Source organism: Cnephaeus nilssonii (assembly GCF_951640355.1).
Source record: "Cnephaeus nilssonii genome assembly, chromosome: 19".
NCBI lineage: Eukaryota > Metazoa > Chordata > Mammalia > Chiroptera > Vespertilionidae > Cnephaeus > Cnephaeus nilssonii.
The window spans coordinates 20,548,470-20,576,297 of record NC_137090.1 but is presented as its reverse complement, the minus strand read 5'-3'; the positions used below and the strand labels follow the sequence as shown (position 1 = coordinate 20,576,297).

At 40.0% G+C, this 27,828-nt stretch overlaps 1 protein-coding gene across 3 annotated transcripts in view; it reads right to left on the bottom strand.

Moving 5' to 3' along the window:
* NSF (N-ethylmaleimide sensitive factor, vesicle fusing ATPase) overlaps positions 1–25,260 on the bottom strand; it is a 121,752-nt gene extending 96,492 nt beyond the window's left edge. For all 3 annotated transcript variants that reach the window (XM_079798058.1, XM_079798059.1, XM_079798060.1), the window contains exons 1-7: positions 25,182–25,260; positions 12,656–12,741; positions 10,183–10,282; positions 8,033–8,072; positions 7,180–7,346; positions 3,666–3,773; positions 1,719–1,794 (exon numbers count right to left, since the gene is read on the bottom strand). In XM_079798058.1, coding sequence (XP_079654184.1) covers positions 1,719–1,794; positions 3,666–3,773; positions 7,180–7,346; positions 8,033–8,072; positions 10,183–10,282; positions 12,656–12,741; positions 25,182–25,193 — 589 coding nt within the window. In that variant the 5' untranslated portion in view covers positions 25,194–25,260. The remainder of the gene's footprint in view (positions 1–1,718; positions 1,795–3,665; positions 3,774–7,179; positions 7,347–8,032; positions 8,073–10,182; positions 10,283–12,655; positions 12,742–25,181) is intronic.
* Between the last annotated feature and the right edge of the window lie 2,568 nt (positions 25,261–27,828).

Genomic DNA, 27,828 nt, shown 5'->3' with positions numbered 1-27,828 from the left:
TAGGTTTTATTAAATTAGGGAAGAAAAGGTTGCATTAGAAAAAGTTTATCTTAAACAGTAGTTTTATGGTTAAGAGTTTTGTGGATTTAACATTTCCTTTACAAAGCTACGGAAAATACTTTTCTTACACTCTACTGCCCTCTTGTGGCCAAACTTACTGTATGCTAAATCACCACAATTTTATTTTCCAAAGGGAAAAACCTATCAATCACACCTTCGCAAAAATTACTTAGAAATACCCACACTGTATGAAAGTCACGCAATTCCCTTGAGATAACTAAAAGTGTACAAAACATAAAATACACTGTGGAAATATATTTGATCAGTAACAGGAGATTTTGAGTCCAGCCAGGATTACTCAACCAGGAGGTCACGGTTTGACTCCCTGTCAGGGCACATGCCTGAGTTGTGGGCTCAATACTGGGTAAGGGACATGCAGGAGGCAGCCGGTCAATGATACTCTCTCATCATTGATGTTTCTATCTCTCTCTCCCTCTCCCTTCCTTTCTGAAATAAATAAAATATATTTTTTAAATAACAGGTTTTGATATATCCCACACCCATAAAATGATGTATATAGTTATTAAAATTAATGTTGAAAGGTGTATTTATTAAGATGGTTGAAATACGTTAATCAGAAAGAATAAATTAGAAAACAGTATGAAAACAGAATAAAATTTAAAATTTTTGAAGTTGTGTGAGCTGTGTTTGGGTGTCTATCCATATTTTATAAAATAAATATTTTACTTTATAATTAAGAAAAACAATAAGAGGGATTAATAATTTATGAATTAAAAAAGGCTACACATTCCAAGAAAATTAAATAACCTTGGATATGATAGTATGCAACCAAAGAAAATTCTCTACTTTCTATTGGAGTAAACATCAACTTAGTTATTAAATTAATAAAAAATAATAACTGCTGTAAAGTTAATGGCATTATTATTCTGGTGAGTTACTCTTCTTAAAGTTCAATCTGTTCTTAAAAGTGGGGCTAATATAAAAGAATAGGACTACAATATGAATCTGTTGGAAAGACTTTATTTACCTGCACATTTATCATTTAACTCCATCACTAATCAAAGTGACACTAGTATTGCATTTAACATACAATCAGGTGAGGGACAGTCTACAAAATAACTGACCAGTTCTCAAGGTCATATAAGACCATGAAAGTCTGAGGAACTGTCAGAGACTGGAGAAGATTATGGAGACTAAACAACTAAATGCAATGTGGGTCCTGAATTAGATCTTGAAAGAGAAAAAGGACATAATAAAAAACTGGTGAAGTCTCTATTTAGTTAGCAGCAATGTAACCATGATAATTTAGCTTTGGTAACCATACTATGGTTATTTAAGATGTACATCAGAGGGTGCTGGTAAAGGGTATACAGAAATTCTGAACTACTTTTGCAAATCTTCTGTAAGCCTAAACTTATCTCAATATAAAAACTTTAAAAATTAATTTTATCTATATCTTTTTCCTAATTTATAATGTGGTTACTAGGAAATTAAAAATTACATATGTGGCTCCCATTGTATTTTTATTAGACAATGCTGATCTAGTGACGGTTTTAAAGTTTTACTACATTAGCTCATTGTGATTTTGTGAAAAGCTTTCTCAAGGGAGATGCCCCTATTCTCTTTCCCACTTGAAAATCACTGTAGTTGAGTCACATGTAACAGAGTTATTCAGAATCTTCTAAAAACTGTCTTACCAATAAGATTGAGTGATGAATTTTCTGCTTTTTCAAATGCAACTTGACTATTTCCAAGAACCAGTCCTAGTTCAATCTGTACAGAAAGACAATAATTAGTAGTCTATAGCAGACTTCTGGACTTCTTAAAGCAAAGTCAAAAACAAAGAGGAAATGAGGTCTCTCTGAGCAGAGCAAATCTTCCAACTATCATCTAATTTACATTTACTTTTGTCATAACTACCTTTCAATTATTCCTGTTTTCTTTATTTCAATGCATATATCTTTTCATAATGCCTGTCTTATTATTATTTATTTACAGTACATATTATCTGCATTCAACCAGGATTACAAATTTCAAATTACTAGTAGGTCTGCAAATAAGTGTATTTTATGCCATCTATTCTATATATATAAAAACCTAAGCGACTGTTGCAACCGGTTGACCGGTCACTATGATGTGCACTGACCACCAGGGGGCAGATGCTCAATGCAGGAGCTGCCCCCTAGTGGTCAGTGAGTTCCCACAGCCAACGTCCTGCGGCCAGCCAACCTCCCTCGGTCCCTCCCCGCAGCCGGCCAACCTCCCACGGGGAGGATGACTAGGTGAGAAGGCCCTGATCACCCCTGATCACTGGCCAGGCCAAGGGATCCCACCCATGCATGAATTCGTGCACCGGGCTTCCAGTCCTCTCTAATAAAATGGTAATATGCAAATTAACCATCACTCCGCTACATAAGCCACGCCCACCAGCCAAGCCACGCCCACCAGCCAATCAGGGCGAGTATGCAAATTAACCCCAATCTAAGATGGCTACAGCCACAGTGAGCAAGGTTTCCCAGGTAACAGAGCAAGCCAAGCTTTCCATAGCTGTTGCAGGCCTAAGCCTCCACTCAAGCTACAAAGTTTCAATTATAGAAGGTAAACAAATTCAAACAAATGGCGGCAGAATGGAGCTTGAGAGAGCAGGCCAGGGTTGCCGCCGGCAACAGGGGAAGCAAAGCTTTCCGCACACCCTGGCCGGGCTCACCGGCTTAAGGCTACAAAGTTTCAATTGTAGAAGGAAAATAAATTCCAGATACCAGGGCCTCCTCTTGGGTTGCCAGGGGGCGTGGCTGGCCTGCAAACCACCACAGGCCCCTCGCCCAGGCCGCCCCACGCCCCAAGGGAACCCCACCCTGATCCGGGACACCCTTCAGGGCAAACCAGCTGGCCCTCACCCGTGCACCAGGCCTCTATCCTATCTAATAAAAGAGTAATATACAGATTGGTCATCACTGCAACACACAATATAGCTGCCTCCATGTGGTCAAAGATCCTGCCCCCATGTGGACACAAGATGGCCACCACAAGATGGCCAGCAGGAGAGGGCAGTTGGGAGGCACCCGGCCTGCAAGGGAGGGCAGTTGTGAGGGACCAGGCCTGCAAGGGAGGGCAGTTGAGAGGGACCAGGCTTGCAAGGGAGGGCAGTTGGAGGTGATCAACCCTGCAGGAGAGGACAGTGAGGGGTGACCAGGCCGGCAGAGGAGGGAAGTTGGGGGCAAACAGGCTGGCAGGGGAGCAATTAAGCATCAACCAGGCTGGCAGCGGAGTGGTTAGGGGGTGATCAGGCTGGCAGGCAGAAGCAGTTAGGGGCAATCAGGAAGGCAGGCAGGCAAGCAGTTAGGAGCCAGCAGTCCTGGATTGTGAGAGGGATGTCCGACTGCCCTCCAGGAGTCCCAGATTGGAGAGGGTACAGGCTGGGCTGAGGGACAACCCCCCACCATGCATGAATTTCGTGCACCGGGCTTCTAGTATTTTAATAATAATGCTTGCTATAAAAGCAATTTTCTCTCCCTACTATCATAAAAGAAAGAGTGCATAATATGAAAGAAATCACTGAGCAAGAGAATGGGTAGAAAAGTTCTATTAATCTGCACAATTTACATCATAGAAATTATCAAATAAAAATTATCAATAAAACATACCTTTTGTCTTTTACCTGTCCCCTGCTCTCCCTTCAGGATGCTGGGATCCATGGCTTCAATATCCTTTACTACTAAGCTAAAAAGCTTTTCATTGAAGCTAAATACAAGCTGTGTAGAAAAAAGGAAAGGGCAGAAAAATCACTTTATGATACAATGGCTTCACTCTCACATCATCAGCAATATTCTCTAAATGCAGAAAAGCAGCTTTGTTCCATGTGTTCCTCTTATATCTGCTTCATGGACAAACTACCCACTAGCCAATGAGGGGAAAAGGGAACTAACATTTATTGAGTTATTTGCTGTGTACCTAACAATCACCACAGGTTACGTAATTAATATTCACAAACTCTTTTGGAAACAGAAATTATTCCTCAGTTTTAACTAGTGAGGAAGCTGAGATACAGAGATGGGCTAAGCAATGTGACCCAGAGTCACAGTAAATGACATTGCCATGAGTCAGCCTGGGTCTGAGACTCTGATATCCATACTTTTCTAAAACCAATACCAAATGCCTGCCACACGAGTATAGAGACAGCATCAGATGCATCCATTTGCCAAGTATTTATTGAGTGCCTTTCACAAGCTAGGCCCTCTTCACATGCTGGGGTATAACAGTAAATATAACTGGCAATGTTGATTGTCAATCCTGCTACTACTATTTACTTTGAAAGGGAATAAATACTAAGAACAGTGATTTGGGGTAAGATATTTATTTCTTCTCTATATTATGGAGGATTTTATTTCATGGGTTTATAGACATCCACATGTTATTAGGTTTAAATTATTACAAATATCAAAGCATTTTCTATTAAACATTCTTCTAAGCATTTTCTACTAAAATACTAAAGCTAAAGGAGAAGGTAAAAACAATGAAGTTTAGCTCAGCCAGTGTGGCTCAGTGGTTGAGCGTCGACCTAGGAACCAGGAAGTCATGGTTTGATTCCCAGTCAGGGCACATGCCTGGGTTGCAGGCTTGATCCCCAGTAGAGGTTATGCAGGAGACAGATTGATGATTCTCTCATCATTAATGTTTCTATCTCTCTCTCTCCCTCTCCCTTCTTCTCTGAAATCAATAAAAATATATTGTAAAAAACCCACAACAACAATGAAGTTTAGCAAGATGACTTGAGCTAAACTATCAGTCCAAAAGTGTAGGAATCCAGAGGAATATAATATAGCCCCAAATGCAATGGATAGGTAGTCAACAAATTTTCGCTAAAGGTCCTCTTGGAGAGCCTTCCTGGACCAACGTAGCACCACAGTGGCTCCCTAGTGCATCATCCAATTTACATCAACAAAGTACTTCAAGTTCATGGCATTTCTTTCTTATTTTCTGTCTTCCCAAACTAGAAAGTAAGTTCTAGGAGAGTGGGGATTATGCGTATTTTGTTCACTGTTGATCTGTAGTGCCTAAAATGGTGGCTGGAACATATAAGATATTCAATATACACAGTATATTTGTTTAATTAACTGACCAATTGACTAATGGGTTCGTATCTCAGTTATGCCCCTGGATGTGTAGCCAGGGGCATGTACTAGGTAATTTACCTTCTCTCGACCTAAAATTCCTCATTTGCAAAATGAGGAGGTTAGATAAGATAAACTCTGAGGTTCATACCAATTCTAGTATTCTTAAAAATAATAATAAATGTACTGTATCCTTTTCCTGTCTATCATTAATTCAGTTTCTACTCACGAAGGTTTGATATTATAATGAGTAGACTATCAAATTCTTAGTCTTATTCCAAATCTATGCCTTTGAAAATGAGGATGAAAATAAATAACACTCTTTCACTTCAACAACTCTTTCCTTCTACCACTTCTCTCGTTCCACATCTTACATACATTCCCATGTGAGAGACTGCAAGGGAGTCCAGGTGAAGTTATAGAGATCAGAATGCTATAAGCAAGGATTCTCAAATATTTTAGTCTCAGGATCCTTTATAAGAATAAAAATTTTTGCCCAGCCAGCGTGGCTCAGTGGTTGAGCATCGACCTATGAACTAGAAGATCGCGGTTCAATTCCCAGTCAGGGCATATGCTCACGTTGTGGGCTCGATCCCCATTGTGGGGAATGCAGGAGGCAGCTAGCTGATGGGTGATTCTCTCTCATCATTGATGTTTCTATCTCTCCCTCTCCCTTCCTCTCTGAAATCAATAAAAATATTTTTTAAAAAGAATAAAAATTTTTGAGGCCCCCCAAAAGGCCTTTGTTTATATAGATTATATTTATTGATGATATTTACCATATTAGAAATTAGAACAAAGGAACTTAAATTTTATTTATTAATCTAAAATTAACTAATAAATCCATGATGTGTTAACAAAAATAACATTTTTAATTTATAAAATACTCTCTAATGTCCAAAATAAAAAAACAAAAGTTGGAAGAGTGACGGTCACTTTTTCACAAATCTCTTTCATGGAAGACAGCTGACCCCCATGACTGTTTCAGCAGTCGATGTGCTGCACTAGCACATATCTACAAAACTGCACCATTTGCTCATCCTATATAATAAAGAGCTAATGTGCTAATTAGACCGAACAGCAGAACGACCATCCAGACAGAATAAGAGGAAAAAGACACATATGTCTTGGTATTAATATGAAAATAGCTATTGACTTTGCAAACCCCCTGAAAGAGCCTCAGGACCACACTTTGAGGACCATGGCTATGGAGCTATGATAGGAGGAAGGAATTAGGAGCGGTTAAGAAAAGTCATAAAGAAGGGAACAAATGTAAGGGCACAGGAGCAATAATTACTTATGTATTTACTAGAGGCCCGATGCACGAAATTTGTGCAAGAGGCTCAGCCCTCGCAGCCCCGGCTGCCTCAACCCTCGCAGCCCCGGCTTCGTCTGGAAGGTCATCCAGACGGTCGTCCAGACAGTCGTTCTGCTGTTCCGTCTAATTAGCACATGAGCTCTTTATTACATAGGATGTGTACAAACACAGAGCAATTTATAAATTCACATATTTTTTAAGAGTACAATTTTAAAAGGACAGAATTTCTTCCTAGGAAGTTAACAATATGATATTAAGTGAAGTCCAAACAAACGGCCATCATCAGCAATACCATTTTAAAAAAGAGAAAATCAGGGCTTCAGAGGTTCTATGAAAAACCTGAAAATATGCATACATAATTTCCTTAAGATTCTCAAAGAGGTTCATAACCAAAAAAAGTTAAGAACTACTTTTCTACAGAAACATATCATTAAAGAGAAAGGCACCCTAAGACTATACAAATGCCCCACAATTAGCAAAGAAGAAATTTGAGACATGTATGTTCCCAATTTACAGATAGAAAAACTGCTGTAATCATATATCACATTGTAACCTAAGGTGTCTTTAGAATTTTTCTAAACATTTCCCTCACTTGTTATCACTCATCTTAGATATACCTGTTCATATGCAAAGCTACTCTCAGTTTTTTAAAAGTAGAATAATTTTCGGACAACTACAGGGATTAGAATGTCTATAAAAAGAAAGAAATGAAAGAAAATTTCAAGCTACCTGTTGTCCCACTGAGAATGCCTGGTTGTTGAACTGTTGAATAAATTCTCCTGCCATCTTGTCGGTATCATAAGGATTGGAGTCGATGCTTTTTTTCTGCAGGAAATCAATCTCGATGGTCATTGTGCCAACACATTGTTTGGTCTTGTCAAACGTATATAAGGACACTAGGGCAAAAAAAGAAGCATTTTTAAAAATCACAGGGACACCAAATACTTGCTGTGTTCCAAGTAACTAAAAGTTTCGCCAAAATGAATCCTAACAGAACTGAACCAAAAGGGGGCTTTACAGCCCTAGCTGGTTTGGCTCAGTGGATAGAGCCCTGCAGGCTGAAGGGTCCCGGGTTCGATTCTGGTCAGGTGCACGTGCCCAGGTTGTGGGCTCGATCCTGGGTGGGGGGCGTGCAGGAGGCAGCCAATCAAAGAATCTCCCTCATCATTGATGTTTCTATCTCTCTATCCCCTCTCCCTTCCTCTCTGAAATCAATATATATATAAAAGGGAGGGGCTTTACGTGGCTGTCATTAAGAGACACAGGCACAGATTTTAAAACATAGTAATAATCACTAGAGATGTTCTTCCCCATCCGAATCAATTCGAACATACTGAACAACACTCTCCTTCTACTTTATTCCTCCCTCACCCGACTCTTGTGGGGAAATCACACTTCCCCGCTACCTCTAAAAGGCCTCTGCATTTTCCTCAAAACAACAGTTTCATAGATCTAACCAATAATATGATTATAATGAATGTGCAACGACCTAACAACCAGTAACAGGAAATTGTACAGATCTCCAGAACTATGAGAAAATCTTAAAGAAAATCTCCCTCAGGTAGCTAAAATATTTACCTACCTTCTATTTCTTGCCCAATAGAAAGTCCAGCCCATTTTCGCTGTAAAATAAAAGAGAAAAAAATTGACACTTAAAGTCAAATCAATCAAAATTAGATAAATGAGGAAAAGAGGAATTTCTCTGAATTTCAGGAACACATTCAAAGACCAAAACATGGTAAGCTCTTTTATGTTGAATTGTGTCCCACAAACAGATATGTTGAAATCTTCGTCCTGGCACCTGTGAATGTGACTGTATTTGGAAATAAGATCTTTGCACATGGAATCAAGTTAAGACAAGGTTATATCAAATTAGAGTGGGTTCTAAGCCAATATGATTATTGTCCTTATAAGAAGAGAAGACACACTGATATATGGGTAGAAAGTCATGAGGCGAAGGAGGCAGAGATTGAAGTGATACATCTACCAGTCAAAGAACAACAAGGATGGTCAGCAACACCAGCAGCTAAGCATGAACAGATTTTCCCGAGGGCCTTCAGAGAGAGTGTGGCATGCTGACCCACTGATTTCAGACTTCCAGCCTCCAGAACTGTGAGAAGAAATTTCTGCTGTTGTAAGCCACCCAGTTTTTGGTACTAACTTGTGACAGCAGTCTAGGAAACTTACGCACATCCATCCCAAAACATGAAAAGCTTGCCTCTTTACAGTAAAGCCAGCACCACTGAGTAGATGCTCATTTGAGTAGTATAACACTCCTGAAGCTCTTTGTAGTATCAGATAGTTCAGTACTCTAAATGTACTGGGGTTAGTTACACTGTTTGTGACAGTATCACAGAAAGAAAAACATTCAGTTCAGAAAAACCACATTAAAACTGGTCAGACAATGTATACTGAAACCCAAGCAGGGATTCAAATCATTAGATGGCTACAGTTAGTCTCTGTGTACCAGCCAAAGGATTCTCTCAGGCATTTGCAGCCAGACTTCAGCTTCTCCCCAGGTCCAGACTGGTTACAAAGGCAATAATGTATGGAGGCAGACCCAGAGTATGTGTAGGCAGAAATTCGGGACTGGCTTGGTATAGATTCAAAATCAGTAACCACTGATAACACTCCAAAGAACAGTGAGAAAAGTAATTTTTGGCTGAAAATCAATAGTTTGTCTACTCATCTGAACATGTGGGTTTTGTGGTGGATAGCTAAAGAGGATGCTGAATTTTAAATGTGTACATTAAGTGCTCTCCCTTCCACCATAGGTCACTTCTCCCTCCTCTCTGCCCTTCACACCCCTCTTCTGTAATATCCCATCCCACACACAGCCAACCTGAAATTTAGCAGCATGCTGGTTAAGCCCAGACTTGGGGTCACAGAGAAGCCACATTTAGGTTCTGCACTTCAATTCCAAAGATGGCCTCAAAGTATGATAATAACAGTATCTATAGTACGGGGTTGTTTTGAGAAGTAAATGAGCAAATACATGCAAAAGTACTTAGAATCGTATCTGGCCTACAGTAAATGTTGGAGGGAAATTTTTTTTAACAGCAAAAAGACAAGGAGAAATAGTCAGAAATCATGAGTAAATCAATGCTTATTAGAAAGAGGAGGGGTAGTATTTACAGTACTTAAGACTATGAGATCAGCAGCACGAGCAAGGAAATAAGGAACAATAGAACACAGACTAGTACCTGTGGTGCTCCTAGATTATGGATTGTATGTCTGGAGCAGTGCAAGGCAATTTTCCCTCTGAAGAATCCACCAACAGTTACAAATGTGATCATTATCCTTCCAGTCATTACTGGAGCCCAGCAAGTTAGGTTGTAATTTGAGATAACAATTACTCATATCATATTCTTTAGTCTGACATCACTGCATTTAAAAATCACTATTAATAGATGTCAATTTTATAAGTAAATGCTATTTTTATATCTTCTCTGTTACCCTGGAAGTTAACATTAAAATAACTTAACGCCTTATCAGATAGCTAACTGATATTACTGCAGAATTTTTTAGAATTAGAAAAAAAAATCAAAGTAATAAAAGGCAGACACAGTAAAATTGGCAATTCAGGATATATCTTTAAATTCCCAGTATATTATCTAGATGTTTTTCTTCAGCATGGATCAATAGCTATAGGAAGACTGATGCTTGCTTTAAATGGACTGCTGCTTCTACGACCTTCAGGAATGGAAGAGAAGAAATTAACACCTGAGTTACCTGAGGTAAGCTGAATGCGATGCTCCCTGGAACCACTGATGGATGGGTCCTCAGTGTAAATGTGTACCTGTGGTTGGGAGAGGTCCTCACAATCACATGCCTAAAAGACAGAAACACAGTCAGTACTCCATGTCAAAGGAGATGAAGAATACCACTTCCAAATGTGTTCATTTCCAACAACTGAGACTTGATGATTACCAGGCGGGAAAATGGCATTACATGACAGTCCGGAAGGACTAGGAGCACAAATTTCATTTCTAAAAAATGTGAGCAAGTCAAAATGTTTTCCAGGCATAAGGAGCACCTTGGGCCAAACACACATCAAGCAGAATGAGGACCAAGTTCAAGAGAGTAGGGTACATATCACCCAAAATATAAACTTTATTACATTTCCAGTTTACATAAACTGATAACAGTTTTTTTATAGTTTACATAAAACTGATAATAGTGATTTAGTCTTAATATTAAGTAAAAACCAGATGAATTTCCTCTCCTGAGAATTATTTCACCTCAAAATAGAATAAAGGGAGGAGAACCAAAGACAGAATAGGGTATGGCAGTAAAAAAAAGTTAGTTTTCAGGACAAGTATTTAAATCTCTTTGCAGACTCTCATAATAGGTTGAAGCAGTAATACCTATAAAACTAAAAAGATGGTAAAAAATTTTTACAAAATATATCAACTTTCATATATGTATTACTATTTCAAAGCATTTTATGCTAATTCACTCTGCTCAGAAGTTACCTATAAACAGATAAAATATAGTCATTTCATGACAATCTCTTATACCAAGAAACTACCAAGAACTGTGTATAAGATAGAAGCTTCAAACTGTTATGTGCTATCTTTTTTAAATTATCTTTTAGAAAGCTATAATTTTTAATATTAATGGTTAATGTTTCCATACATATCAGTTTGCCACTAAAATATAAGTTCTTCATAGCTACTGTATTTTAAATAACCCCTTCATGAGCACAGTGAACATTTGACATATATAAAAGAATTCCATAAAAAAATTCTCACACTGATTATCCATACTGCAGTTTATATGTAGAGAGTTCTGTGTTCAACTGAGCATCACAGAATTTTAGGAATGAAAATAATATTAATACAATGATGCAGTACAGAACCTTATTCTGAAACTGAAAACCACAGATTATTACCAATTCTAACTCTGTGAAACTCATGTATTTCACAGAAAAATTACAAACAAACAAACAAACAAACAAAGCCTCAGTTAAAATCCTGCTTCATTAGTTATAGGAAGATTGGTGCTTGCTTTAAATGGATTATTCCTTATCTACCTAGTCTGCCTTAGGTACAGCCCCTTACCTCTGTCAACCTCAGAAACATATGGATGGCATTGAACTTGGTAGCAGGGCCTTTAGAAGTTCTGGCAGTGGGGTAACATGAATCAGTTAAAATAAATGACGATTAAAAATGGTTATAGCCCTAGCTGGTTTGGCTCAGCAGATAGAGTGTCAGCCTGCGGACTAAAGGGTCCCGGGTTCGATTCTGGCCAAGGGCACATGCCTGTGTTGCGGGCTCGATCCCCAGTAGGGGACGTGCAGGAGGCAGCCAACCAATGATTCTCTCTCACCATTGATGTTTCTATCTCTCCCTTTCCCTTCTTCTCTGAAATCAATAAAAATATATATTTTTAAATATTTATAAAGATTCTACATTTGTTGTGCATCTTCCAATTTTCATGCCTTTTAAAATATCTTAGCATCACTGATCAAAATGGCTAATATTTATTGAGGACTTATTAATGTGCTAGGCACTGTCCTAAGTGCTTTATTTGTATAACTCAAATCTTTACAATTATCATCATCCCCATTTTACAGATTTGGACAGAGACACAAAGATGGTAACTTACCCATGGTCACCAAGTTCATAATTGGCAGAGTTAGAATTTAAACTTAGACAACCTGACTTTGGAGCCAAAAACCTAATGGCAATGCTATATATGATTCATATGACCAGTATGTTTAGTTCTGCTAGGGCCGTGGTCGGCAAACTGCAGCTCGCGAGCCACATGCGGCTCCTTGGCCCCTTGAGTGTGGCTCTTCCACAAAATACCACGGCCTGGGCAAGTCTATTTTGAAGAAGTGGCGTTAGAAGAAGTTTAAGTTTAAAAAATTTGGCTCTCAAAAGAAATTTCAATTGTTGTACTGTTGATATTTGGCTCTGTTGACTAATGAGTTTGCCAACCACTGTGCTAGGGAAATCGATTTTAAGAAAGTTATAAAAAACAATATATGCTTTTAAAAATGTTATAGTTATGAAAGTTTAACAGTTAAGACTGAATTACACAACTCTTTCTCATCTCTTCCATTTTCTAATTCAGCAAGAGGAATAAAAAATTATTCTCAAAAAAAAATATTCTCAAGTTAACTAAAAAATAAGAGCTCTCTAGAACTTTCTAAAATACCATCTAGCAGGTGAGAAGAAAAACAAAGTTAGGTACTCACTGGCCAGACTGGAAATCTTTTTCATTCACAACTGCACAGTTGGTTAAAGATAATTCATCTGTAGGACATCTCGCAGCTTGCATACTCTATAAAAAGCAATGATTAGGAAAATGAAATTATCTTTTATAACCTTAAAGAATAGTTTATGCCTTCCTGTCCTCTATTCCTCATCCCCTATTGTAAAGGCCTATTGTTTTTACTCCCAGCACCCCTTCCTCTGTGATAATAGCAAACCCTTCCTTTGGAAAACTGTTCCTTCCTCATTGCACACGCTTTTGTGGGCGTGCCAATCACAGCACACATACAACCACATAGAGTTCTATTCCAACCAAGGGGCCTTATGTAGACCAGTAATTAAAGAAAGGAATTCTCCCTTGCCTCACCACCACATGGAGGAGGACTTTCTGCTCTAAGAATAAACCTAGCACAAAGAAAGCAAAGGTAACAGAGACACAAACAAACACCTTAAAACAGAGACCTGACAATCAAGTTAAAATCCTTGAATCCTGAACGTTGGTTATAAGCCAAAAAATTCTCTTTTTTGCTGAAGCTTATTTGAGTTGGTTTTCCACCTCTTCAAAGAGAAGAATTTAAACTGACTCAAACACAATGAAGTAGATTCAATAAGTTTGATAAAGTATATCATGAAAAGTATAGTTTTATAAGAGATCCTAAGTGTCTCTAAGCCATGTCTCCTATAGATTGAGAAAAAACAAATTCTAAATATCTCCCAACAAAGATAATTACAGGTTTACATGTTTTAAAAACAGAGCATAACAATCTTATGATCAACAGTGACTAGCAAAACATTCCTTCATATAAAGTATTTATTAACCAATAACCCTCCCCTGTTCTCTCAGGTTTCCTAGTTAGTGAAATATGGCACTTGTAGTCAGTCTTTTATGACTACAGTGGCCATTCTTCAAACCTCAAGCCAAAGCTGATTCTTCTTAACTTTGTCTCCCAAACACAAATTTATAGAGGAAAACAAATTACTTTTTGCTTCGCTTTTGTTTTAACTAAAGGCTAATTTCAATAGTTATCCCAGTTGTCTAGAGCAGTGGTCTCTAAAGTGGGATATGTGCATCTCAAGTTTGTCTGGTAATCCAAGTATCAAAATAAACTGAATTTAGAAACTGATCTCTAAATAGGTGTATTACAAAATATTAAACCAAGAGTTTAAAGAATAATGAAGCTATCACTTTACTTTCTGTATTGCTAATAAAAAAAATTGCGAATATATTTTTCATCTTTAGCTCATCCTTTTTATTTATTTTGATGTGTTTTATTATGTATATAAACTATTCAAGTATAAGTTATAAATATATATACATATAAATGATCAATGCATTTTTTACTTATGGGATTCATGATAAACTGTTTGAAAATCACTAATTTAGAACATGAGATGAATAAAGTCTAGGTCATAAGTTTGATTTCTGAATGAGACAGTATTTTTATCCACGGTCACAATTTGACAAGTCATCTGACAAAAATATACCCAGCCTTTTAGTTTCCCACCTACCCTGACATCACCTACAAGACATTACCATTTCTTTAAATCAACATTTTATTGAAGAAAAACATACATACAGAAAAATACATACATTGCAAATGTTTGGTTCAATGAATTTCTACAAAGTGAACACACCCAAGGTAACCAACACCCAGTTGAAGAAAGACATTACCAGCATTCCATACTGCCCAGCTCTCCCCTACCCCATCACTAGATTTTTGCCCCAACCACAGATAACTACTATCTTGTTTTTATCACCAGATAAAAACCTTAGATTAGTTTTGCCTGTTTTGAAAATTTTATATATAAAGTGGAATCAAACATCATGTATTATTCCATGTCTGACTTCTACCATTCAATTCAGTAGGTCCTTGGGTTACATCGGAGATCCGTTCCTACGGCACAATGTAACGCGATTTTCGCCATAAGTCGGAACCCACCTACATAAGCACCTACATCACTCACATGGAGCACATACACAGCAGTAATGAAGCAAAACAGTAAAAAAAAAAATTAAAAGAAAGATTACAATTCCTGACCTTTACTTGTGGTAAATAAATAATAAAAAACATAAAGCACATACGTACATACGTCGAAATGATGGAACTTTTCTTAAAAATAAATAAATGGGAGATGGCGACGTAACCATGAAACAACATACGTCGTAACCCGAGGACTGTCTGTATTATGATTGTGAGACTCATCCATGTTGTGGCAATAGTTCACTCATTTTCATTTCTCTTATAATATATAATTACTAGAGGCCCGGTGAACGAAATTCGTGCACGGGTGGGGGCGAGGGAGGGGTGTCCCTCAGCCCGGTCTGCATCCTCTCCAATCTGGGACATCCCCCTCACAATCCGGGACTGCTGGCTCCTGACCGCTAGCTCCTAACTGCTCGCCTGCCTGCCTGCCTGCCTGCTTGCCTCTAACCACTTCTGCCTGCCAGCCTGATAGCCTCCTAACTGCTCCCCTGTGGGCCTGATTGACACCTAACTGCTCCCCTGCCAGCCTGATAACCCACAACTGCTCTCCCCTGCCGCGACCCACCTCCTCCGCCAGGACCTGCCTACTCCGCACGAGGCAGCGGAGATGCTGGGACAGGCCTCCTCCACTCCACGCGCGGAGCTATGGGACCCCCCAGGTCTCACCACGCAGAGTGGCACCAGGCCCCCCCTCTGCTGTGTGTGCAGCCATCTTGTGACGACGTGAGGGCGTGACAACTACCTAGGCTATTATTAGTATAGATATTAACATACCACCATTATATATCCATTTAAGTTGTTTCTAGTTTTTAATTATGAATACTGTTGCTATTAACATGTTTGTACATGTCTTTTGAATGATATCTGTATGCATTTCTATTGAATATATTCCCACCTCACCCTCCAGTAGAACGGCTGGGTCATAAACATCCATGGCATATGTTCAGCCTAGGGAGTTTTGTCTAAGGTATACAATATAGTGTTTTGATATAAGTATACCTTGTGTAATGATTACCACAATCAAGTTACAGTTACCATTTTGTGTGTGTGTGTGTGTGTGTGTGTGTGTGTGTGTATGCCCATGTGTGCATAGTGAGAACACTTAATATCTATTCTTTCAGCAAATTTCAAGTATATAATATGTTATTAACTATAGTTAATACTATCTAGCATTTTAGTTAGGGTACCAAATCTACTATATGCAAGAAATAACTACACTTTCTTAAATGTTTGAAAATTGGATATAGGTGAAGGTATTAAAGGGAAGAAAAGGAATCTGGATATAACTAGGTTGAGCAAACATTTGGGAAGAAGTCTGGAAAAAAACATCTTCAACAATTTATAAGGAACTAAATGGGAGAGCTTAAAATGCTGTGAATGGTTCTCAATTTTAGCATACATCAGAATCACCTACAGAACACTTAAAAGAGATTGCAGGGGTCCTGGCTGGTGTGGCTCAGTTGGCTAGAACATCATCCCGTGCACCAAAAGGTTGCTGGTTCAATTCCTGGTTAGGGCACATACCTAGGTTGTGGGTTCAATCCCCAGTAGGGGCAGATATGGAAGGCAACCTATCAATGCTTTTTTCATATATCAGTGCTTCTCTTTCTCTCTCCCTGTACCCTATTCTGGAGAGGGGAGGAGAGGGGAGGAGAGAAGAGGGGATGGCAGGGAAGGGGAGGGGAGGGGAGGGGTGAGGAGGGGATGGGGATTGATTGCAGGGACCCCACTCAGAGCTTCTAATTTAATCAGCCTGGGGTGGGGCCTGAAATTTTGCATTTTGAACAAGTTCGCAGGTTATGCTAATTAGCTGGTCTGAGTCTCCACTTTGAGAATCACTGTACTCAGTAAGGAGAAATAAACTTCATAAAAAAAATAAAAAAACAGAAATACTGACAGGTTCATTTCCTTCTACAATAGAAGAGAAAAAATGTGGAAAAGAGGCTTCAGAAATGCTCTTAGTCCATTTCATCATTTAACTTGGTAAATATAATTAAGTTTATTTTGATTCTTAATTAGTAGTAAATTGATTAGAAGCTATATATACAAAAAGCAGTTATCAGACTCAATATCTGCAGGTGAAGAAAAGACTGTATTGGAGTCCAGCAGCTGTTTAAAGTTATAGCTATACTATCTCATTAATGATGTAGATAACAGAATAAACAACAGTGGAGTATTCAATAGCTTGGCAGAGAACATAACATTAAAATTCAAACTGAAGACACTGTCCAAAATGATTATTTATTAAGGTATTCAGAAATACATGTTCATTCATTCATTAAAAAATCATCAATACTTCCATGCCAGGCTCTGTTCTAAACAGTGGGAACTGTCTTTTATCCTCTCACAAAATTTTGTTAATATTATTCTCTAGGAGAAAAGTAACTAGGATAACTAACATTTTTAAATCCCCTAACACAGATGTTCTTTGGAAGACCCAGAATTAGTGATAATTACTATATTCATTACTTGTCAAACCAAGTAGGAAAATGTTCATATGCACCTAACACTAAAGACACCTTACAATTTAAAAAATCCACCAGTGAACCCCTAAATATTCTTTGTTATTTAGTGATTTTAAAAGTAAATGTTAGATTTCAAAAATTATATTATTTCTTTTTCTTTTTATAAGCAAAAATTTAGAAAATCACAGAAGTAGGGGAAGTGAGTCAGCTGGGCGTGGGCTCAGGAAACAAGAGGCAAAAGAAGGGCCTTTGGAGCTTAGGAGAAAGAGAAGAGCAAGGAGAACTCATCTGGGGAAAGAGGGCGACGGAAGGAGCGGGCAGGCTCAATAGAGCAGCCGCCGACAGTTTCTTATTTTAACTTAATAATTTTCCCACTTTATTACCAAAGATCTATATGGTTAGTGCAAAATACATCAGAACTTTAGCACTTCGTTCTGAATTTAGCAAAGGACCAAAATACCCTGCATTACTCATAAACAGCTGATGCAAATTCATTTGGTTTCAAATCTATAGAGCACAAAGTTGGCACTTTTTGGCTTAATGTCAAAATGAAAAAGCAGCCTAGCCGGTATGGCTCAGTGGTTGAGCATCAACCTATGAACCATGAGGTCATGGTTTGATTCCCAGTCGGGACACATGCCAGGGTTTCAGGCTTGACCCCCAGTGGGGCGTGCAGGAGGCAGCCAATCAATGATTTTCTTTCATCATTGATGTTTCTATCCCTCTCCCTCTCTTCCTCTCTGAAATCAATAAAAAATATTTTTTAAATGAAAAAGTAAGTCAAAATCAATAGCAACAGATAAAGATAACTTAAAGATAAAAATATTTTTAATGAAGAAGGATTAAGTGGCTCCTAAAATTTATAAGAAAAAGGGCCAAGAGCCCTGGCCTGTGTGGCTCAGTTGGTTGAAGTATCATCCCAGGTACCAGAAGGTTATGGGTTGTGGGTTTGATTCCACCCTTCCTCTTTCTCTAAAATCAATTTTAAAAAAGAAAAAGAAAAAGGACCAAGAAATGCCAAATGAAGAAAAATAAGGAGCAGGCTTACCTTACCAGACAGCAAGAATAATTTTAAAGCTATGTAATTGTAGAGAAGGACAATATAGTCAATAATCTATATATATGTACTAGTAAAAGCCTAAGCGACCATTAAGACCCAATAACCAGAATGACCGGTTGACCAGTCACTATGACATGCACTGACCACCAGGGGGCAGATGTCAACACAGGAGCTGCCCCCTGGTGGTCAGTGCGTTCCCACAGCCAACCTCCCATGGCCAGCCAACCTTCCCTGGTCCCTCCCTGCTGGCTGGCAAACCTCCTGTGGTCCCCCCTCACCAGCCCCCGTCCAGCAGGTCCAGTCCGGCAGCTGGCAGGCCCTGTGGCCGGCAGGCCCCGGCCAGTAGCCAGCAGGCCCCTAGGCGCCAGCCAGCAATAATATTGAATGTAAACTGTAACTGAAAAACATTTTTAAGCTATGGTAATTAAAACAGTGGTATTGATGTACATATAGACAAACAGAATTATGAAACGTAACAGAATCCAGACAGATTGAATATAAAACAGAGATGGCATACAAATCAGTGGGGAAAAAGATGGACTCAATAAGTGATATTGAGATAAATGATTATAAATACAGAAAAGATAAAATTAGTTCCCTAATTCAAACCAAACACAAAAATTAAATCCAGATGAATTAAACAAAGCGTGAAAGGCAAAATTTTAAATCTTTTAGAAGAAAATCTTTCTGACTTCTGGGTGAAGAAATTTTTATTTAAAAACATACAAATACACTAATCATAGAGGGAAAAACGAGGTAATTATAACTATACTAAAATTTAAATCTAAAACTATAAACATGAAATAATCACCACTAAGAGAAGCTATTTGCAACTAACAAAGGATGAGACTACAAGTAACCCACAAAAAGGGAAAACTCTGCAAATCAATTTTTTAAATGCTAAAAGCTCAACAGTTGAGAGAAAAAAGGGGGGTGGGGTAAAGAATATACAAAGGTAATTCACAGAAGAGGATATCCCAATGACCAATATGAAAAGTGCTCAATCTCCCTAGTAACCAGGAAAAATGCAAATTTAAACAATAGGATTGTTTTACACCTATCATATTATATAAATTAAAATGTCTATCATATTAAGCACTGGAGAGGACATAAGTAACAGGCACTCCTATACTGTTGGAAAGAGTGCATATGTATATGTCTCTAGAAATATATTCTAAAGAAACTCTTACATATGTATGTTAAGAGACATATACAAATCCTCTGATAAGAAAACAGAATAGAATACTACATAGTAGTTAAAACAGAATTAACTGGCCATATACCAACATGAATAAATTTCAAATGTCCTTTTAAATGAACAGATTGAAGAAGAAAATATGCAGTATACAGCATAACACCATTATGTAACTATTTTCTCTCTTTTCCGTGTCCAGCGTGGCTACAGAGTGAAAATAGTTACGGAAGGGCGCCAGATGTAACTATTTTCTCTCTTTCCTGCGTCCAGCGCTGAAAGAGAGCGGGTCCAATTCCTGAGTAGAGGCGGCTGGGGATTGAGAAATAAAAGAAAGAGACTAGACACAGAGATAGAAAGAAAAGCTGGGGCCGGGTGGACCGCTGCCCTCTTCTGATGGAGAGACAGTGACCCAGAGCCTATGCAGCATGTTTATTTTATACCCCCAAATACCAGGAAGTTTCACCAAAAGGTCAAGACAAAGGAGATTATTTGTATTCTTGAGTAGGCCCTGAGCATTCCTGGTGCTAGGCTGGATTTTGATATCAAAACGCACTTCCCCACACCATGGGCTGAAATGAAGGTCAAGCTGACAACACCCTTGCCAATGCCACTGGGTTCAGCTAACAATAATTAAAGAATGCCCATGTGCCTTCCCAGGGGACCCTCTACACCATTATCCATGTAACAGTGGGGAATTGTAACCCACCCCACCATTCTTTTGTTTCTGTAAATGCTGACTCTGACTAATATATAGCTTGTAGATAAAAGCATGTTTGTATAAGAATCTAGGAACTAATAACTTCAAGGGAGAGAGACTCCGACTTTCAGGTATTCCAGCTCCAGGAAATTTGCTGACCTTCAAACAAAAAGCAGAAGGATGCACACCAGACCATTGCTTGACCAGTTTCAAGATCCTTATCAGAATAGACTGTGCTGGTCAACACGTAGTGTCCTCAGTGGAGAACTCTCAACCCCCTCCCTTTGATCGCTTTGTTCTGTTTTTCCTATCCTGAGATGGGGAGATGGGCCTTGGGACGAGAGTCCCCCATCTCAGGTAGCCGGTGATTGAATAAACGACTTTCCTTCTCATCAGCACCTGTCTCACAAGTTTGGGTTTTGTTGTGGCAGGCAGCCGAACCTGCATCTGGTTACATACATGTTTTTAAAAAACACACAATATATATATTTTTATAGGCACAAACAGCTGTAGATGTAAACAGATAGGATCTAGACCAACTTTAGGATAGTGGTTATTTCTGGGAAAGGTTAGTGGAATCAAGAAGGGATACAAAAGGGATTCAATTGGATCTGTAATGCTTTATTTCTAAAAATTAAAAAATCTGGAGCAAATATCAAAATATGTTAACACTTCTTACATCTGGATAGTGAGCACATAGATATACAGTATATGTTATGCCATTTGCTGTACTTTTCAGCATGCTAGAAATCTCTTCACATTTATATAAAGTATACATATTTAAAATGCACAGAGCTTCTAGAAATAGTTATAGTCACACAAGGAATATTTAGTATTCATCATAAAAAATAAGTTAGAAATTAGAGATTAAATCACTAGGAAATTGAAGACAGTTTAAGTTAGGCCTCAGAGCCCATTCAAGGATATCAATGCTGAAATATGATAAAGGAAATCGTTTAGAGATTACCTAAAATACCATGCCTAGAGTATGGACCCTTAAGAACAACATTATTGCAAATGTCTAGGGTATTGACAATGCAAATGTTTGCAAGGGTTCACTGTTCTACAAATTCAGGAATTTTTTTTTAAATATATTTTATTGATTTTTTACAGAGAGGAAGAGAGAGGGATAGAGAGTTAGAAACATCGATGAGAGAGAAACATCGATCAGCTGCCTCTTGCACACCCCCTACTGGGGATGTGCCCGCAACCAAGGTACATGCCCTTGACCGGAATCGGACCTGGGACCCTTGAGTCCGCAGGCCGACGCTCTATCCACTGAGCCAAACCGGTTTCGGCAAATTCAGGAATTTTTAACAGTGGAATAATTCATATACTTTAACCTAACATCTTTGCACCTTGATTTAAATACTTGGGGGGGAAAAAAAGAATACATCCATCTTAAGCATAAATTCCTCTGAGTTTCACAAAGAAGCAGCTATTTAATAGTGTTATAAAGAGTTCAATTTTATTTTTCTAAAATGTATAGCACTTGAAGATACTTCTTAAAATCTCTAACATAGAAAGGCAATAACTACTGCATATAAGATTTCAGAAAGTTGATATGCTTTGGATAGCAAAACACTGATTTAGAAAATGGGACCATGAAACACGTTATATTATTTATTTTGACTTGTGGTACTGCACATGAGCTATCTCCAATTTATAACTTGTGCTCCAAAACTTCATTTAAAGATTAATAGTAAAAATATCATTCACCCATAAAGTATAAATGGGTAGGTTTCTAGACTAGGCTACAAAAGCTTCTTCAACATACTAACAGATACTAAATATATCAGCATGTCTAGGCAAAACGATGGATTAGGTAAATTTTATCTCTAGCATCTTTCTATTCTCCTTTCATCTCCTAGGAGAGTTCTCTGCCTTAGATGCCCATTTAACATCATCCCACTCTATTTCTTCACAACAAATCACCTCAACAGGGTGCAGGGAGAAACAATCCATTGGCTTATTTGCATTAATGTATGTATATTTTCATAAAAGAACTGCTGGATCTCCAGTAAGTAAGATTCCTGGTAATTTTTAAAGACAGATTACAAAAAAGTCCCGGCAATATGGAAAGCCTTTCTTCTTTTCTTTCTTTCTTTCTTTCTTTTTTTTTTTTCAGTAGGGAGTGGTGGTGGTAATATAATGGGCCTAGAAAGCAATACCAAATAGAGTAGCCTTATTAAGGAGTCTCTCCCTACCTAAAATCAGCTCTCCTAAGCTATTAAGGCTGCATTTCAGAATCCTTCTTTACTTCTGATTCCATGATTCCCGAGCAGCTGTAGCGTGAGAATTCTGAAAGAGGCCTGGGGCAGTGGTAGCCATCTGTATGTGGAATTCATTTTAAATAAGAGTCCATATTCAATGTAAGTAGTAAGAATAAAACTAGAATCTGCTTTATTACTAGCAAAAATTTAAAATAGCTAAGAAAACTTATTACCTAATTTAATCTTTTTAACATGTCAGTAAAACGGGCTAGCTTTATGGCAATGCACCATCTATCACTAGAGTATTCAAAGAGAAATTAGATTCGTCTTTAAAAAAAAAATGGATGTAGCACCTCTTGGTGGTCCCAGGCAGTGTGCAAAGTACAATGATGACAGTGGGTAAAAAACTAAAATGGTCTAATGGAAGGTAAAATATAACGATAGAGGCAAATAATCACATTAATAAATTTAAAATAACAGATAAATCTCTAAGGAAAGTAATACAGTTCTTCAAGAACATATAACAACAGATCCTGACTTGAAGTGTGGTATTAGGATAGGTTTCCTTTAAGTAGTTGAGCGATCTGAGTAAGAGGGAAATGGTTGGGAGTAAAACATTACAAAGAAAGCACAAGCAAAGACCTTGTGATAAGAGAAACCACGGTAGCTTCAAGGCCTATATATAACCTGAGCATAGAGAGTAAGTGGGGGAGTGGAAAGAAGCAAGAGTAGAACCACAAAGGACCTTACAGGCCTGGTTACAGATTTGGTCTTCTCCCAAAAGTAATGGGATGCTATCAAGGGAGGAGTTTAATGGGTCTGGGAGGGAACAATCAATGTGGACACTGGTGTAAACAGCCTACTTCGGAGCTTCCTGCAACAGTTCAGACAGACCAGAAATGATGGTAAGGGAACAGGAGGTGAAAATGAAGATGTTAGAGAGATGGACCGATTGAAGAGATTTTCAGGAAGTTAAAATGACAGAACCCATGTGACCAGTCCAGTGGGTGATTTGGGTGCAGTTTAAAACAGCAATGACCCAAGACAGATTCTTTGGCCCTAAAACATTATTTGGGGGGGGGGGGTGTAGAAGGGAGCGGACAGAACTCAGCCAGTGTTTGTGGGGGGGGGGGGGTGAAAGAGAAGAGATATAAAGAATGACATCCCCACCCCCACTCCAGGTTTCTAGCCTATATAAATGGATGGATGGTGGTGCCATTCGTTGAAACATGGATTGCTTGCTTCCGGCATGTACCCTGACCAGGGCCAGGGATAGAGCCTGCAACTGGAGGTAGGTGCCCTTGAATGGAATTGAACCTGGGACTCTTTAGTCCGCAGGCAGTTGCTCTGTCCACTGAGCCAAACAGGCTAGGACTGAGGTGCCCCGTTTTGAAAAGGTAATTTGATACATTGATCTGGAACTTAAAGGATAGGTCTTTACTGGGAGTAAAATATTGAAAATCATTGACACATAGATACTATTTGAAGCTGTGGCATTAGAAGAAAACTGCCCAAGGAGAAAATAGAGAGTGAGAAGAGAGCCTTGAGGAATATCTGCATTGAACAATTTAGGGACGCATTTCAGTGGGATGACAGGGCCAAAAATCAGACTGCAATGGGGTTGATGGGTGAGCAGGTGGCAAACAAATGGGAGACAATTCTATTAGGATGTCTGGCTGTAAAGTGGGAAGAGAAAAGGTGACAGTTGTGGAGGTGGAAGGAGGGTTTGTTTTAAGAGAGGGGTAGCCTGAGTATGTTAAAATGGAGCGGGTGGATACAGAGGAGTGGGATTCCCGAGAAGGTGGGAAAACCAGAATCTGAAACATGGGTGGACAAAGTAGCCACAGATAAAAAGGAGAGGAAAAGCAGAAAAGGAAGAGCAGAAAGAGGCCAAATTAAATGACCTTTAAGGTCTCTTCTCACTCTGGAATCCCATGACAATTTCTTTTAGGTAGGACATTTGCATGCATGCATAAATCTACGCAAACAACGTATTCAAATAATCTGGGATAAATAATCCGTCAAGCACATCCTTATCCCCCCAATGACGCAGTTCATATCCCGGGGTTTATGACCAGTGGAATCTCTGGGCAGGATCCATCCCTCCGAGAGCGCTTAGCTCAACGCACACCGCAATACAGCACACAACAACCAGCCCTCGCTCCCCTCGCCAAAACCTTACTACGCCGCGACCTTAGAGGCTAGGGGAGAACGTAAAATATAAAACCCTGAAGCTGCAACACATACTGCAGCATTCGAAGCGACTGTCATTCATAAAAGCAAAAAGCGACACGCCAAGTCCCCAGTCCAAGCTAAAGGCATCCCTGCCTGATCCGACAGTGACAGGTCCCTCGATAGCCGGGGTTTAACACTCAGTCATTGGCACTTCCTCCTCCTTCCCCAAGACCTTTTATTGTCAAGAACCAGGAATAGGTTCCTGATGGTCCTTCCCACAGCCCTCGCCCTAATGCAGCAGACGGATCCTCCGCAGTTATTCCAGAGGCGGCACCTAATAAGCCCTCGAAAGGGGGTGCGGAGAAACCCCCAGAGTCCGTCAGACAGGGATGGAACGGCCACAACCCTGCGGCTGCCTCGAGGGGCAAGGAAAAGAGCCTCCAGGGAGGGGAAAAGGGGAATTAACAGAGACGCAGGAGGCCCAGGGAGCGAGGGGTCCACCTCCCCTAGAGCTTTCTGAAGAGGATGGAGTTTATGAGGAGGGCTCTTTCCAAGCCACCGCTCCCCCTACTCACCCTCCAGCCCTTTTCTGGCCTGTGGCCCCCTCCAACGCCCTATTTGCTCAGACCCCTTCTCCTTCCCCCGGGGCTGTCCGGACCTCGGGGTGCCCGCAAGCCCGGCACCCCCGCCTTAAGCCGCAGCTCCCGTGGCAGCACTTACCCGACCCGCCATCTTCGCGGACACGTCCGGCTCCGCGGCTGCAGCTCTGCGTTTGGCAGAGCCCGCCCCCGCCGCGCGCGCGCCCGCCTCCGGCCTCCGCGCAGGCGCGCTGCCACCGTGAGGCTGCGCACGCGCCCAGCCGCGTCCCCGGTTCTCCAGTCCCGCCGGGCGCGTGCCCGCTGGGCGGCCGCCAGGGGAGGGCGGGGCGTCGGCGCCATTTTGAGCAGGAGGGCGCCGAGGGAAGTGACGGGTGCAGTGACTCTGTGTTTCTTAGAGCGTACGTGTCCGCCAGCGGCTTTCCCCAGGGCTCCTCTTTCGAATCTCATCACAGCCGGCCGTTGGCACTGGACTTTGTGGCGAGGCCTTAGTCACCGAGCCCTTGCTTTCCTCTTTGCCAGCTGCTCTTTGCCCTTACATAGCCTTTAGCTTGATGCTTCCAGACCCACTGACCCGTGAAAATGTACAATAGGAGCACCCTGTGAGGGAACTGGCCTGCCCCCGAGGAAGATCAGTAATGAGTGGTGGGTTCTGAGCTCAAGTTCTGCGTGAATTCAGGCTTTTCTCTGTAGGCATCCTTGTTTTCCTAGCTCCTGGAAGTTGGCATTTATGTTTAGCGTATGTGTAGCCTGGAAAACTAAAGTTAATATTTTCTTCTAATTTAAAAGTGAATTATGATTATTTTCATATTTATTAACTATTTTTATATTTGTTTTTGTTTATAAAAGTAATTTGTGTCTTTACCAACCTTTGCCATTCCCCCAGTGTTCATTCGCGGTAGACAGTGTATATGGTGGAATTTGAATGTAATATGCCCTAAATTCCACCTTTAAAAACAAACAAACAAACAAAAAAACACACCCTTGATGTTTCTTTTGTACAGTTCCATTTCCTCACTGGAGTCTCAGAATACGTCATCATCAGAATGGATAATAACAATAGGATCCTGCAAGAAGATTGATTCTGCCCAATAGGTTCTCTGACGCCTCTATTGCCCCCACTATCTTATTTTTCTCTTTATATTTATAAAAGATAATAAATGATAGGATTTGTTATCTTCCATTTCTCATAGTTAATTAGAAAAAAAATCGTTTTTCCAACACGAGGAACAGAGAGAGAAAAAGAATTAGAAGAGCTGGGCATGCTTAGCAATTTAAAATTAAGAACTAATAAAATCACTAAGTGACCTGAAGATGGGCGAGGGACCGAAGAAAAATTCAGGCCAGTTTCATAAACTCTCACACTGTACCTGAGAACCACAGTGCTTTGTGGGACAGAGCAGATGTTAACTAACTCACCGGTCGATCAGAGTTTAATAGGTAGGCTGCATTACAGGGGAAACGTCTTTAATCTCTCCAAGCAGAAGGAATGTTTGGCACCCAGGAAAGACAGGTCTGTTGGAGAGGTGCCAGTGTGTCCGTTTATGAGCACATCTACCCATAAAAGGAGTCTTTGTATCCTCTCACCAGTCGTACAAATGCAACAGAATGATGTGCATAGCCCTGCAGGGTCTACCAATGAAATTGTAGGCAGACATGAACTCTGGTCCTTCAAGTGCTTAGCATCCAGCTCCAGGAAGAGTCTGAGAAACTGCTCCAGGTTGTCACATGTCTACACATCCCATCTGTGCTGTGCTCTGATATTCAAGGTCATCTTAGAGTAGAGCTGCTTTGCCATCACCTTCTGAGTAATCCTTGGAGCGATAGTGGATAAACAACAAATATCTTTGCTGTTCCCCTTTTTCTGGTCACAGCTCTCCCAGGTCACGCAGCCTTGCAAGCACTGTCAGACAAGGTGCCCTGGCCCAGGAGGGAGCACTGAACCCGGGCAAGGACCTGCACTGCCCCTCTTGCAGAAGATGTCATTGTGAAGCAGACAAAAGTGGTCTTCAGAAAACCCTTTTACACCCTTCCCTCTGCGCCACCTCTTCTCTTTTCTAAGGTCTTTCAGCATTCGTAATCTAATAGATTAGTTTTCCCAGGAGTACATGCAATTTAAGAAATACTGCTTGGGAGAGCAATGCCTAACCTAAGGAAACAAGTCTCTAATGGCAAAATGTGGGAGACTGTGACTGCTCTCCTGGGAGCTAAATGTGGAAAGCAGTTCGTATCTTTGCCCCTCCAATCATACCCACAGGTTAGATACCCCGGCCTAAGCCCGGGCTTTCAGGTAGCCTTGTAGAGAAAACTTCATTTTACAGCCCCATCATAGCCAGTTTTAGGACGATAGAGTTGGCATCTGTTTGTTTTCTGTCAGAGAAACCTATTTCCCAAAATGATGGATAAGGCTAGAGAACAGAACAAAATGGAGAAAGGATACGGAATTTTAAAAGCAAGGAAGACCAGCTGATGCAATGCAGCAGTCTAGCTGCAGTCAGGTGGTTTTTGTTTGTTTTTTTTTATTGGTTTTGTTGTTGTTTTGGATAAACATGTCCTTTCTCTTTGGAAGATCAAGGACAAATACCTATAGTCACAAGAATCAATTCATTCTGGAAAGTCTGAGTGGGCAGGAGAGATGATGGAATCCTCCATGGAAGGGAATGGATGTTGCTATGGAAACCAGACTTTAGTGTAAGCCCCAATGCACTTGCCAGGCTGCCTAACCCTGCATACTAACATTGTGGATCCAGAGAACTGCCTGTATATTAACA